The 15,398-nt window shown below is 41.0% G+C and overlaps 1 protein-coding gene across 3 annotated transcripts; it reads right to left on the minus strand.

Moving 5' to 3' along the window:
- Positions 1-10,497: 10,497 nt before the first annotated feature.
- LOC307020543 (zinc finger MYM-type protein 1-like) lies at positions 10,498-14,869 on the minus strand. 3 transcript variants are annotated; one of them, XM_079651985.1, is made up of 5 exons: positions 14,557-14,869; positions 13,931-14,014; positions 13,731-13,832; positions 13,519-13,605; positions 10,498-13,232 (listed from the first exon to the last, which is right to left on the minus strand). In XM_079651985.1, exon 5 carries the CDS (start codon positions 12,627-12,629, stop codon positions 11,025-11,027), a length of 1,605 nt encoding a protein of 534 aa, XP_079508111.1. In that variant the 5' UTR covers positions 12,630-13,232; positions 13,519-13,605; positions 13,731-13,832; positions 13,931-14,014; positions 14,557-14,869; the 3' UTR covers positions 10,498-11,024. The 3 variants fall into 3 exon arrangements, with proteins under 3 accessions (XP_079508111.1, XP_079508109.1, XP_079508110.1); XM_079651983.1 differs by having other exon boundaries at positions 13,931-14,869; XM_079651984.1 differs by having other exon boundaries at positions 10,498-13,278; positions 13,931-14,869.
- Between the last annotated feature and the right edge of the window lie 529 nt (positions 14,870-15,398).

Here is a 15,398-nt window from a genome sequence, read left to right on the forward strand (position 1 = left end):
CAGATTATCCTTGTTGATTAAACAACGTTGATTGGTTTAAATTGTGTACAATGCTTTTGTATTTTCCCTCTTCGATTCGGAGAAACAAATATTTGTTCAGAATTTAGGATGGCAGAAGACACTACACTAACCAGAATCTTCAGCTATCGTTTGGGACTACACCATGTGCTTTGCTTGACAAACCCTGTGATTTGCCCTCAAGCTCTGTGATTGGATGTTGGAGTGGCAGTGCGCAAAGTTTACGCCGAGCGTCAAACAGCATTTTGAAATGGAATGAAACCCATCTACGGCACACTATTCAAAACAGGAATCACATGTGTCATACCCCCCCCTGCCCTTAGGTCACAGGCTCCTCCATCAGTGCAACACAATAAAACAGATACACAGAAAAAATTGTGCAAGTAAATACAAAAAGAAAAATAGTAAAAAATGAAATAGTGCAATAAGAGTCTAAATACAAGTGATTGGAATATGATATATTTGATAAATAATTTATAAGTAGCAGCCAAATGAATGTTATGGATGTTGTTCCAAAGTTCAGGTGTTTAATAGTCTTATGGCCTGTGGGATGAAACTGTCCCTGAGTCTGGTGGTTTTAGTCCGGATGCTGCGGTAAGATAAGATAAGATAAGATAAGATAAGATGGTACTTTATTGGTCCCAATCTGGGAAATTGTTTTTGTTGCAGCAGCATAAAAGACAAGGCATTTTACAATAAAACAAAAACTACAAATAATCAAGAACAGAAAGAAAATAATATAGAAAATATACATGTTGAAATAGAAAATGTACATGTTGATGTTATATATGCAAATATATATATTCAAAAATATATGACATATGGAATATTAAATATTGAACAGATTATATATGTGTAAAATGTACAGCGAGGTTTTATTCCAAGAGAAACTATGGAGCAGAGAGTTCTCTTCCAGCCAGAGGTGATTTATTGTACAGTGTTATTGCAGTGGGTAGGAATGTTTTCCTGTATCAGTCCTCGTGACAGCGGAGCTGCATCAGTCTGTTGGAGAAGGAGCTCCGTTGACTGTCCAGCTGCAGGTGGAGAGGATGGGGGGGTTATCCATCATGGACAACATCCTGTTCAGTGTCCCCCTCTCCACCACAGCTTCAGAGGGGTCCAGCTTGATGCCGATGACAGACCCAGCTTTCCTGACCAGTTTATTGATCCTGCTGGTGTCACCGGCTCTTATGCTGCCCCCCCAGCAGACCACAGCAAAGAAGGGTGCACTGGCCACAACAGACTGGTAGAAGATCTCCAGCATCTTGCTGCACACGTGGAAGGATCTCAGCTTCCTCAGAAAATAGAATCGGCTCATCCCCTTCTTGTACACAGCGTCAGTGTTGAGTTCAGCCCATTGTCTAAGTGCACTCCCAGGTACTTGTTGTCCTCCACAACAGCCACATTCTCTCCTAGAATGCGGCTGTTGTGACAGACGGCAGCAGACAGAACAGTTTGTGGCTGGGGTGATGGGGGTCTTTTATAATCCTGAGGGCTTTCTTTAAGGTTAACCTGGTATTTTTACTCCACTACATTTATTTTAGTTACTTTACAGATTTGGATTAATGATGTGAAATATAAACAACCCTTAAAGCAAGGACGGCGATTGTCAAGTGCCAACAATCAGCCAAGATATTTGATTGTTGGTGCTTGAGAAGGCTAAATATTTATCTGCAGATCTCTATAAAGTATATTCATTACTCGTTATTCTCTACTAATAGTTCATTAAAGACTGTATATAATGACTATTTTGCACATCCCTTTCAAGATTTCAAGATGTTCTAAGGTTTATTGACATATCATGTACACAACTACGGTGTAGTTATGCAATGAATGAAAAACTTGGGTCACAGGTTCCTCAACAGTGCATTACAAGACATCTATCGATATGTGTGTATACTTCCACCATTAAACTGTCATCTTCTGCACATTTCTTATTCTATCTACATACATCTTATAAGAGTATAAGTATTACTAATGCTTCGCGTCGGGCCGAACCATGCCCCTTAGCTGTGATATAATGAGCATATACCACGGCCTGTCGTGAGCTATTGCTTTTATAAAACGGTTACCAAGTGTGGCAATATGAAAGAAAAATACACACTCTAATTTAAATTGTTTTTATTAGTAAATAATGATTTTCAAAATAAAATAGTCCCTCCGTTGCCTTCTGCACAAAACATAGTGCGAGGTGGTTGCTATGCAACAACACTAGCGAACAGCTAGCGAACATATTAGACAGAGAGTGTTGATCCATTACTTGGCTATTTATTTACATTTGTTTTTGTATGTTGCTGTTTATTGTGCAGCCACTGAAAAACTGTCCAGCATCAGTAGAATGGGTTACGTGGTGGCTTGTATAGGTTGAGGTTGTTCTAGGCTGTTGCTTGGCGTGGCGAGAATATTGCTCCAATTTCTCCGGTCCCTGAGATTGGGCTTGAGAGTTTTTGCACCTCTGGCCACTAACGGTCATAATTTATCTGCTTTGTTTCAAGACCCGCATCAGAAAGCTTTTGAATGGTGGTACTTTTCCAGTTGGGCTACCTGATCTTCACGTAGCTCTGCATGTCGTCGTTTAGGTGCTTTTTTTTCTGGAGATAGGCACTGCTCAATCCACTCCTCCATAGTAAGACCCCCCCCGGAGGTCGAAGTTAATCTTAAATGTTTCCATTTTATGCTTTGTAAGTTTGTTTCGTAACAGAAGACATTTAAATATATTTATAAAACTGACAAGTCAAATCAAGCAATCTGATTGGTCGATGGCGTTTTTGCGGACCTCTTTGATTACAGATTTGAAAACATTGTTGCTTGCTTTAAAAGTAGCACAATTCATTATGCCAAACCTTGGAAAGTATCTAGATATCCCTGCCCTAATGCCAAAGGAACTGCACATTGAATATGTTTTGCCGTTTGATGTCTATGTCTGGACCGCTGCGTAAAAAGGAGGGTTTCTGCCACGTTACTTCTCCGCTGCTTTCTTGTTCCAGTTTGAAAAGCAAACTGCAGGCTACGCTGTAGTACATATGCAGGCAGTTTGCTTTTCAGCCCAACTGTATACTGTTTTTCTCAGGCGCGGAGGGATAATGACTTGTTGTGAAAAGTAACTTACAATTCTACCCGTGGTATACGCTCAGTATATCACTGCTAAGAACCAATCAGATTGCTTGATTTGACTTGTCCGTTTTATAATTAATATGTATAATATCAGTTCAACCCCCAAAGCTTTTTTCTTATTTATAATAAAGACCTTAACCTGTTAAGCCCGAGAGACCCCGGTACGGGGCCCTCCTGCAACATCTTGCAGGAAACATTGTCTTAGGGCATGTTCATTTAAAGGTGACCTATCATGCAAAATGCACTTTTGTATGTCTTTTATACATGAATATGTGTCCCTGGTGTTCTAGGGAACTCACCAAGTGTCAGAAAACACAACCCTCTCTATTTTCCTCCATACCCAAATCTCTTAAAAAGGGGCTGCAACAGATCTGATACAGACTGATACAGATTTGAACACTTCTATGATGTCACAGAAGTGGCGCTACGGCTATTGGGCCAACTCCACCAATCAGGAGGACACAGCCACAGACATTGCCTTTCGAAAGCGCTGGAGACGCTGTAGTACATATGCCAGGCCTGTAGATGGTGCTGTTCTCACAGAATCAGCCCATGAAAAGACAGTGTTAAATTGAGCAATGGCTAAAATGCATGATCTGTTTGGTATTTTGAAAAATACAAATTATAAATATGCCTTATATAGGTATGGTCCTACACTATATTATTCAAATATACAGGACTGTCTCAGAAAATTAGAATATTGTGATAAAGTTCTTTATTTTCTGTAATGCAATTAAAAAAACAAAAATGTCATACATTCTGGATTCATTACAAATCAACTGAAATATTGCAAGCCTTTTATTATTTTAATATTGCTGATTATGGCATACAGCTTAAGAAAACTCAAAAATCCTATCTCAAAAAATTAGAATAGTTCCTCAGACCAAGTAAAAAAAAAAGATTTATAACAGCAAAACACAATCAAACATTTGAAAATGTCCATTAATGCACTCAGTACTTGGTTGGGAATCCTTTTGCACGGATTACTGCATCAATGCGGCGTGGCATGGAGGCAATCAGCCTGTGGCATTGCTGAGGTGTTATGGATGCCCAGGATGCTTCAATAGCGGCCTTTAGCTCATTAGCATTGTTGGGTCTGGTGTCTTTCAGCTTCTTCTTCACAATACCCCACATATTCTCTATGGGGTTCAGGTCAGGGGAATTTGCAGGCCAATCGAGGACAGTAATGCCATGGTCAGTACACCAGTTACTGGTGGTTTTGGCACTGTGGGCAGGTGCCAGATCATGCTGGAAAATGAATTCCTCATCTCCATAGAGCTTTTCAGCAGACGGAAGCATGTAGTGCTCTAAAATCTCTTGGTACACAGCTGCATTTACTCTGGGCTTGATGAAACACAGTGGACCAACACCAGCAGCTGACATGGCTCCCCAAACCATCGCTGACTGTGGGAACTTCACACTGGATTTCAAGCAACTTGGATTTTGCTCCTCTCCAGCCTTTCTCCAGACTCTGGCGCCTTGACTTCCAAATGAAATACAAAACTTGCTTTCGTCTGAAAAAAGGACTTTGGACCACTGTGCAACTGTCCAGTGCTTCTTTTCCTTAGCCCAAGTCAGACGCCTCTTCCGTTGTCTTGAGTTCAGAAGTGGCTTGACCATGGGAATACGGCTATTGTAGCCCATTTCCCGGACACGTCTGTGAACAGTGACTTTTGATACCTGGACTCCAGCTTCAGTCCACTGTCTTTGAAGCTCCCCCAAATTCTGGAAGCGACTCTTCTTCACAATGCTGTTAAGGCTGCGGTCATCTCTCTTGGTTGTGCAGCGTTTCCTGCCACATTTCCCCCTTCCAACAGACTTTTTGTGGATGTGCTTTGAAACTGCACTCTGTGAACAGCTTGCTCTTTGAGAAATTTATTTTTGTGTCTTACCCTCCTGATGGAGGGTGTCAATGACGGTCCTCTGGACAGCAGTCAGATCAGCAGTCTTCCCCATACTTGTGATTTAGTTTACTGAACCAAGCTGAGTGTTTTTCAAGGCTCAGGAAACCCTTGCAGGTGTTTCGAGTTAATTAGACGATTCAAGTGATTCGTTGAACACCCTACTAGTATACTTTTTCATGATATTCTAATATTTAGAGATAGGATATTTGAGTGTTCTTAAGCTGTATGCCATAATCAGCAATATTAAAATAATAAAAGGCTTGCAATATTTCAGTTGATTTGTAATGAATCCAGAATGTATGACATTTTTGTTTTTTTAATTGCATTACAGAAAATAAAGAACTTTATCACAATATTCTAATTTTCTGAGACAGTCCTGTAGCATGATAGGCCCACTTTAATAAACTATGAATGTTTTATATCCATGTAACGGGAAGAAACTCATCTAACTGATCATTTTTATTTTTTTTAAAAACCACAATGCTAACGCTCAGCCTCTGAACTAGCAACGAGCGAAAAATGCTAACAGATGACAGCACCGAAATTCACTCACAAAACCTTATTATTTATATTTGCACATCCAACAACACATCGTGAGGAGACACAGAATCGAGGGGTACCCTTCATTGTCACTCAATTATACGAACTCTTGGAGATAATAACAAGAACAGATATCAAAACATATGGCGCTAGGTAGCTAAAAACGGTAACATGGCCCTCCTGTGTGGTAGTCTGGTCAAAAGTGGTCTTCAATGGCATTAAAACGATAAAAACGCTGCTGAAGTTAATCCATAGGTTAATCCAATGTGTCTGTGTCCCCTTGAAATGATTTCTGATAATCCATGAGCAATAAACCTGTTTCTCGGTTTTGAGGTGTCAGACCTAGAGAGCTTCACTCTGGTGCAAAACTGGGTGCAAATCACCTCAGAGGTGGAATTTTTGGACGGACACTATAATGTTCAATCTGAATTTTCTTTAACATAAAAAACACCTATATTGATTCTGACTTTTCTACATCCAACTCACAGGTTTATCATTACTTTGAGAAAAAAGATTATTAATTTAACCCTTTTAGAAGGGAAGATATGGTTATTTGTTCTGGGAATGTCATTTTCGAGCCTGAGACCTGAAAAACAGGCTGCCCTGTCTCCCCCCTCTTATCATGGGCAATGTAGGAGCAGAGTCTAATGGAATGGATGAGCTAACGGCGTTAGCCTGGAGTCAGAGAGAAAATCTAGAGTGTAGTTTATTGTGCCCATGTCATGGCCATTTCCACTGATCATAATTCCACTATTGAGGTTTACTAGAATATATTTATATTAGGGCTGTCTTCCGGCGCAGACTGAAAACTAATCTCTTTCGACTCTACTTCGAGTGATATAATTACTAACAATGCACTTATATACTAATAAAGGACTGGCTTATCGAAAGCCAGTTGAGTAGCACTTGTAATGTTTTAGCTCTATGAAACCTGATGTACTTATGTGATTCGGTTTTCTTCAAGTTTGTATCTTGTTGGTCGAACGCACTTATTGTAAGTCGCTTTGGATAAAAGCGTCAGCTAAATGCAATGTAATGTAACGATATATCGAATATCGCGATAAATGTCTCAGTATCGTCGTGAGACTGACAAAATCTACCGCGATTAAAAAAAGAAAAAATGTAAATACATTTTTTTTGTTTTAAACCTTTATTTAACTAGATGGTCCCATTGAGATCATCGATCTCTTTTTCAAGGGAGACCTGTCCAACATGGCAGTAATTAGGTTACAACATGAACATAAAACAACAGATAACACAAAAGGACATCGTATTTACAGGGCTACATGTACATACCTAGAGACATTGACATGTACCAAAAGTATATTTATATCTCGCCCTGTCAATAAGCCTCACCTTCTTGGCAAAAACTGTATTGTTTTTGAAGTGGTGGAGAGACTGCTGTCACCCATGGCCAAAGCATATCTCTCTGTCCCAGCAACATCAGTACCAAGCAAGAGAGTTTTTTACACAGCAGGGGATATTGTAAATGCCCAAACATCCCAGCTTCTACCTGGAACTGTGGACATGCTCATATTCCTAAAAGATAACCTTGATGATGCTGAATGAGTGAGTTAGAGTTGAGTAACTTGAAAAACCAAAGTGAAACTTGATGTATTCTATTGCAGGGTCTGATTATTCTATTGTTGACACTTTAAAATACTACTATCCTACTAAAATACTGTACAAATCAGATTTATTATTTAATAAAGAAAAAAAATTCAAGTAAAAAAAAAAAGAAATAGATTATATACATTTTTTTTTTTTTTTTTTCAATATCGCGATAAATATCGTACCGTGGACTTTTTATCGCGATGTTATTGTACCGTGAGTTTTTGGTATCGTTACTCCCTGTGAGCCCACTGTGCTCTGATTGGCCAGCTCGCCCACTCTGTTCTGATGAGTCTACCACTATGGTCTACCACCGTTAGAGCGGAACATCAGTGATTATGTGTTACAATGGCGTTAGCAAACAGCAAAATGACACCAGTAAGCAGGGCCGGCCCTGACCAATTGGCTGCCCTAGGCAAGATATTTGCTGGCGCCCCCACCCCCCAAAATGCAGACACTCACTATGACTCGCACATGCATGCACGGTTGTGGCATGACCACCAAAACAGAAAGATATGGACACTAGATGTGTGCAAATGTATTTAATATCCTATCCATTTGAACATGATTTAAGTTGGGGACCTAATCTCCTCTTGGGGGGTCCGGGGGCACGGTCCCCGGGGAAGATTTTTTTAATATTGAAGTTAAAAGCATCAATCTGGTGCACTTTGAGAGCAACATTAAGAGATCTATGGATACATCTCTTAACACCCATATGAAACAGAACAGTAAGCATATTTTCTTTTTATTTATATATTTTACAAATCACTCCCCTTTTAAACTGTATTCTTTTTTTTACTGTCATATAGTATTTTACACTATAAGAGAATAGATGAAAATCTATTCTCTTATTTTTTAACTATAATGATCATATAAAGGTGTGCCTTTACCTCACTGAGCTGAGGTTATCAGAGCCTCTCAGTCTTTCAGGAGAGAGTTCTCTAAAGCTCTCCCCCCCGCGGCCACTTACACAGTAAATTCCAATGTTAATAAAAGCTGTATACGTTTTTTGGGAATTTGATTTATTTTAAATTAACACAAATACAAAATTAAAACCTATATATGCACACTAAAACCATTATTTCAAAAAAAGAACTATTTCACATAAACCTCTGGTTTTTACTGGGGCTGGGGGCGGTTCAACTTGATTTGGGGGGGGGGTGCGCCATAGTTTATGGGCGCTGTACGCAATATATGCGTAGTTCTGTTAGTATAAGATAATAAGATGTACTTTGTTGATACAAAATCGGGAAATTGTGTTTTTCTTCTTTTTTTTCTTTCAATTTTTTTTTTCTTCCAATTTTCCCCATTCATTTATGAGCCCTTAGCATTCGCCTATACTGCCTATGCCAAGGGCCGGCCCTGCCAGTAAGGACAAACAGATGAGAATGCTCCGTGGGGTCTGGGTGCCGTGTTGGCAGGACGTTGAGCGGCTCGCTGCCGCGAGGAGCGGACAGTGTGAGCTGAGTTAATTTCCTACTTGCTTCGTGGGGTCTGCGAGACAGAGAGACATCACGAATGGACACCCCCCCCTTCCCCCCAGCGAGTCACAGTTTCGCCGTTGAGAGAGTGTGTGTGACCAATAGGTTCAGTTGGTTAGTATTGGCACGTCACTGTACCCAGGAAGAAACCAATGGAAAAAGAGAAACCTCCAACGAGGCGTTCTGGGGCAGCATAGACAGGTTAGAGTTTTACTCGCTACAGGGTGTACTTTGAGGGTTTGCAGACCGTTAACATGCATAAAAACCTTCATAACACACAAGGGGACAGGTAATAACCGGAAAAGCATGACATGGACCTTAAAGCCCGCGTCACACTCTCCCAAAATTGACACCCGATGGACACACGATAAAGGAAATGTTCAAATTTGGCTCTGATCGTAACAACATCGGGCCATTCGTGAAGATATCGTAAGCCATCGTATGACCACCGGTGGAGTTTCTCAGGCTCCGGCAGCAACTTCGTGAGCGGCAACTTCGTAAGGCACTCGTGAGGGCATCTTGTCAAATCGTGTCATCTTCTTGGTATCATCGGTGTCATCGGGCATTCACCCTTACTCTGATCGGGGCGAATGCCCGATGGCACCGATGATAACAAGATGCCCTCGCGATGGCCTTACGAAGGGCAATTGACACACAAATTCAACACGAAAATGAACCTTCGCAAGGTCCTTCGGCAATTTTTTGGCATGCCAAAGATTTTGCCACTGCTCACGAAGTTGCTGCCGGAGCCTGAGAAACTCCACCGGCGGTCATACGATGGCTTAAGATGCCCTCACGAATGGCCCGATGTTGCTACGATCAGAGCTGAAGATGTCGATCTGGTTGTTTTAATGCACAACAAAATCTTGTAAACATATTATGTAAATAACCCAATTTGTGTTCTGTGAAACTGAAAAGGGTATAATATATTATTTTGAAGGCGAGTTGACAGGTGTTGTTGCTATGGAAACAACATTACGGAGAAAACATTATATTTTCTACAGTATAAAGACGGATAAAGTAAAGAACAAAGTCTGAAAATATCAGTACAGTATCATAGTACTTTAACATAATTGTTTTTGTTACTTTCGTTGCAGTTGTGTATGTCTTAAATGTAATGTAAATGTTGCCTTCGTGTGTGGTTGGGGGCCATCTTCGTGCGAAATTCACAATTCCATATTCGTGTGTCCATCGGGTGTCAATTTCGGGACAGTGTGACGCGGGCTTTAAGAAAACATGGCTGCACCAGGATATATCTGAAAACAACACTTCCATGTAGGTCTTCTGGACAGTTTGGTCAATGTTTCCAACATTTCCTTTGATGGCTTACGGGACAGTTTGCTGTGAGTTTTCATCTTTTTTTTTACTACAATTTATGTATGTTTGTATAAAGATTATTTATTTTTCTTGTAATGTGGTGCAACTGTCAGGAGACCTAATTCCTCCGAGAAATGTCTTACCTATTGCTGTTTCTGATCAAAAGTTGTGATCAATGGCATTACAACGAGAAACACGCAGCTGAAGGTTAATCCATAGGTTAATCCAATGTGTCTGTGTCACTTTGAAATGATTACTGACAATCCATTATTCAATTTTTATGTTAAAAACTGAATTTTCATATTCGCTGCTATGATAGCTACCAGAGTGTATGACAGTGTGACGGAGCGGATCACAGAGTGACAGACTCCGCCACTGACAGCCGACACACACACACACACACACACACACACACACACACACACACACACACACACACACACACACACACACACACACACACACACACACACACACACACACACACACACACACACAGGGCCGGACCTAGCACATTTGGTGCCCTAGGCGAGCTTCACCACTGCGCCCCCCCCAAAAAAAATATCAAAACATCTTAACAGTTATACAGTAAAGTACTGCAGCTTTATTTATTACAAGCAAGAACAAGAGCTAAGAATAAATGTAAAGTGCACACTAAAGAATTAAAACAAATAAACAACTTAGCTAACAAACAATAATAATATCAATAACAAACAATAAAAGAATGTGCAAATTTGCTTTCAAAGAAAATTAAGAAGAAATGTAAAGTGCACACTAAAGAATTAAAACAAACAACTTAGCTAACAAACAATAATAATAATAACAATAACAAACAATAAAATAACGTGCACATTTGCTTTAAAAGAAAATTATGTATTGTAAAATATGTTACACATGTCAAATAATCAAAATATAATATGCTAAATAAACAAACAAATACATAAAAATTACAAATTCACTTTGTCTCAAGAACTATTTACATTCCACTCCCTATCATCACACAAGGTTGGCCTACATATTAGCTCCTACTGGTTTCCATTTACAGTGCAATCCTTCTGGCCTTCCTCGCTGCAAAGTCATCAATCACATCATCATATGAAATCTGACCACCAACCTCATGGTTAATACTGATTACAGCCAGACCACTGAGGCGTTCTTGAGCCATGGTGGACCTCAGGTATGTTTTCAAGAGTTTTAATTTGGAAAAACTCCTCTCGGCTGAAGCTACTGTTACTGGTAGCGTTGCACTGATCCGCAGAGCAATACACAAGTTGGGATATATTTCGGTGAGCTGCTTTGTATGTATGAATTTCAACAACTCAAGAGTTGTCATGCTCTTTGATGGCAAGTCAGGTACATTTTCCAACTCCTGAGCCAGCTCCTTCCCATCCAAATCAGATTGCCCTCCATGGCTTAAGGTGTGTGCAAGTGCCTCTGCTTGCTTCATCAGCTCTTGGTGTGGCAGGTCTGGGAAGTTGTACAGAATGCCAAACTTGTCTTGCACATGTTCAAGAGTGGTAAACCTCTCCTTTTGTGCTGACACTGCAGCATCTACCACCACGTTAAAGAACGTTACCTCCAGATTTTGCAAGGCATTCCTCAATGGCTCATCAGGAGACTCATATGAGAAGTGCCTCTTTGTTGACTTCAGCCGCTTTTGCACAAGGACTGCATCCACATTCATGTCTTCACACATGTCCTTGGCTGATGTTTGTGAAGCCACAAAGCCTGTGGCTCTGTAGGATTTGAGAGCTTTTTCAGTCTTTTTCAGTAGACTTACTGCTACATCCACTTGCATTGTTTGGGACTGCAGGACTTTGCTCACCTGCTGAATTTGACTTAACATGTCATACCAGACCACTGTGCACAGTGAAAAGCGGAATGACCCCACTTCTTCTGCCAGAGACTGGGCTTCAATCCTGATGATTGGGTCTTTGGCCTGGTTTCTCACCTCAAGCAGTGCCTCTCTCACAGCTGCGGCTTCATATCGCAGAGGCTCCACAGCTTTCACTCTGCTCTCCCATCTGGTTTCTGACCACATTTTGAGTGAAAGGTTGACGTGTTTCTTGAGGATGGCCCATCTCTGTGTAGAGGCAGAAAACAGGCAGTATAGCTTCTGCACAATGCCAAAAAATGATATGGCATCTTTGGAGCTTTTGGCAGCATCAGCAATGACCAAATTGAGTGTATGTGCCCCACAAGGCACAAACAAAGCTCTTGGGTTCAACTGCAGTAGCCTGGCCTGTACTCCCTTGTTCTTCCCTCTCATATTTGCGCCGTTGTCATATGACTGTCCTCTGCAGTCATCAAAGGCAATCTGCAACTCCTCCAGCCTCTTCAAAATCAGGGCGGACAAACTTTCACCAGTGGACTCCTCTGCTACTAGGAATCCCATGAAGTGCTCTTTAATCTGGGGGTCTTCTTCCAGTGTCACAATTCTGATGACTACTGACAGCTGTTCAGTGTGGCTAACATCCGGGGTGCAATCTAAAATGAGGGAAAAGTACTTGCATTTCTTTATTTCTTGCACTATTGTTGATAGAATCTTTCCACTGATGCATTCAATCAACTCATTCTGAATGGTTTTGCCCAAGTAGCTGTGGTGGGATGTTTGACTTTTAATCTTGTGGATGTGGTCTTTCATCACTGGGTCAAACTGCGCCAAAAGCTCAACCTCTTTCAAAAAGTTTCCATTTGAAGGAGAGTATTTCTGTCTTTCCTCTCAATGCCATATTTCGCCCTGCCAGAGACTGTACAATAGCAACCAGTCGTGTCAGCACTGCTCTCCACCGACTCTTCTCTGCCTCAAGGAGGGCCTGCTCTTGTTTGTCTATTGTTGTACCTTGTTTTAATCGAACTGCCAATTCTTTCCATGACGCCAAATTGTTCAGGTGTTCCGGACTATTTTCATGGCTGGTCAAAGCAGCACTTGCATTTTTCCAATCCGACAGTCCTGCATTTGTTAAATTAATTTGTTTTGGAGATAAAAGTTGACAACAAAAACAAAAAAGACTGTTCTTCTTTTTTGAATATGTCACCCAACTTCTTTTGATCCTTTCTCCATTTACTAAGGTCCTGCTGAAGTACTGGTGGTGGCAACTTCTCCCATCATCTCTCCTTGGGAAAATGAAATCAGGTGTTATCTGATATGGTCCTCTCCGAACAAACTCTGTCCTCATTGTGTCTGTGAGATGTGAAGGGCAGTCAGCAGGATCGGTTGGTAGTGGATCGTCTGTCTTTGCTGCATCTGGAGGGCATGTGAAGCACATTTTCTCACCTCATATTCACAATATCTTCACACACACACACACACACACACACACACACACACACACACACACACACACACACACACACACACACACACACACACACACACACACACACACACACACACACACACACACACAACCCCAATTCCAAAAAGGTTGGGACAGTGTGTAAAATGTAAATAAAAACAGAAAGCAATTATTTGAAAGCATGAGGACAATTAGGTTTATAGCTAAACATCTTTACATTCATAAGGCACACACCTGAGAAGAGTGTATGGGTGGAATCTGTGGTGCAATCAGGATGAGATGCAGCAGGCTGTTCTGACGTTCCTTGCAGTGGTTCTGGGCCTATACATATATAGAGAACACACAAGAGCAAATATATTGGCTGGATTAGAAATGGCACGACAGTCATTTTTACATTCAATTATTTATCATCACATCAGGAACATCTATTGACATATTGTACTCACCAGAACAAACAGACACAGTGGTCAGTGGCAGGGTGGAATCAGTGGTCATCTCATCAGGATGAGCAGCTTGCTGTTCTGACGTTCCTTCATGTGGTTCTAGGTCTATAAATATAGAAAGAACACACAAGAGCAAATATATTGACTGGATTTCACATTCAATTATTTATCATCAGGAACATCTATTGACACATTGCACTCACCTGAGGAAGCCGGCACAGCTGAGGTGCATGGCGGTTCCTTGTCAACTGATGCAGCAGATGGTCCCAGATATTTTAAAAGTGAATCTAAAATGATATAACAAAATGTGTATTATCAACATTGAATCATTTCCATTTGTTAAATGTAGCTATTATTTAGTTAGTAAGCATTAGGACAGCCTGACAGGTCTGATTCAACTAATCAAGAGCTATGCCTATCTTATTAGAACAGTTGAATCAGGTGTGTTAGTTCTGGGTTGGAACGAAAACATTCAACAGGACTGGAGTTGAGAACCACTGAGCTAGTTAGCTAACGTTAGCGCACATTATGACAGGGTTGAATTTGGCAAATGTTTGACTCGGATAGTCAATGTGCTTTCTGAGGTAAACTTAACGTTAGCTAACGTTACCAACTAACTAACATTCCACCACACTGGCTAGCTCGCTACACCAAAACTAACATTGTTTTTATTACTAATATTTCTATTTCATGACACAAAGAAAATAGCCTTATGACAGTTTCGACTGAATGGCAATAACAAACGCTGGCTAGCTAACGTTGGCTTAGCTAACTAGCAAGATTACATGATCCATTCGCTAATGTTGACAATACAATCAAAATTGCATACCTTTCACCTTGGCACGTTTCTCTTCTTCTTCTTTTCTTCTGTTTTTATACTGCGCCCCAGATGGCTTTTGCCTCTTCATAGTTCTCTAACGTTAGTCTTTCTTTCCTCAACGCTCAATTTGATAAACACTTGACCGATACCCATCAATGCACAGCGCTCTAGCATGTTCTGACTGTGAACACCTAAAGCCGAGGCTCTCCGACCGACCGTTTTAGATTTTTGGCTCATTTTCCCTTATGTTAGAATTTTTTTTTTATGTAAGAATAATGGTTGCAGATATAGAGGGGGGGCGCCAAAACTGCGCCAAGCAAAAAAAAAAAAAAAAAAAATATATATATTTTTTTTTGTTGCAATTTTTGGCGCCCCCCTCTGGGTGGCGCTCTAGGCAACCGCCTATATTGCCTGTAGGAAGCTCCGCCCCTGCACACACACACACACCAAACATTTCCTGCTCTCTTCCATTCGTCATGCGGCCGCCGTCTCCCCAGCAAAGGGAATGTGGAAAAGACGGAGGCGCATCACTTCCGTGATTTAAATAGGATGTCATGAACCATGCAATTTATTACTTCTTCTGCGTTTGTTAATTATGGGGAGTGATTGTGTTAAGAGCTAGTTAACCTGTTTATGTTTGGGTCAGATTTTTATGTTGACAATGTGGCTTTGAGTAAATTGACGGTAAGCCTGGGGGGAGGGGCTATGGGTCCAAAAGGGCCGGTGTTGGCCCTGGAGGATGTCACTCGGGAGATTGTTGCAGTGAAGGCAACAGCTGGGACGTGTTCGGGAGATTGATGCAGTGAAGGCAACAGCCAGAGCATGTTTATTCTCCATGAGTGATGGACGGC

The sequence above is a fragment of the Notothenia rossii genome (assembly GCF_949606895.1).
Source record: "Notothenia rossii genome assembly, chromosome: 1".
NCBI lineage: Eukaryota > Metazoa > Chordata > Actinopteri > Perciformes > Nototheniidae > Notothenia > Notothenia rossii.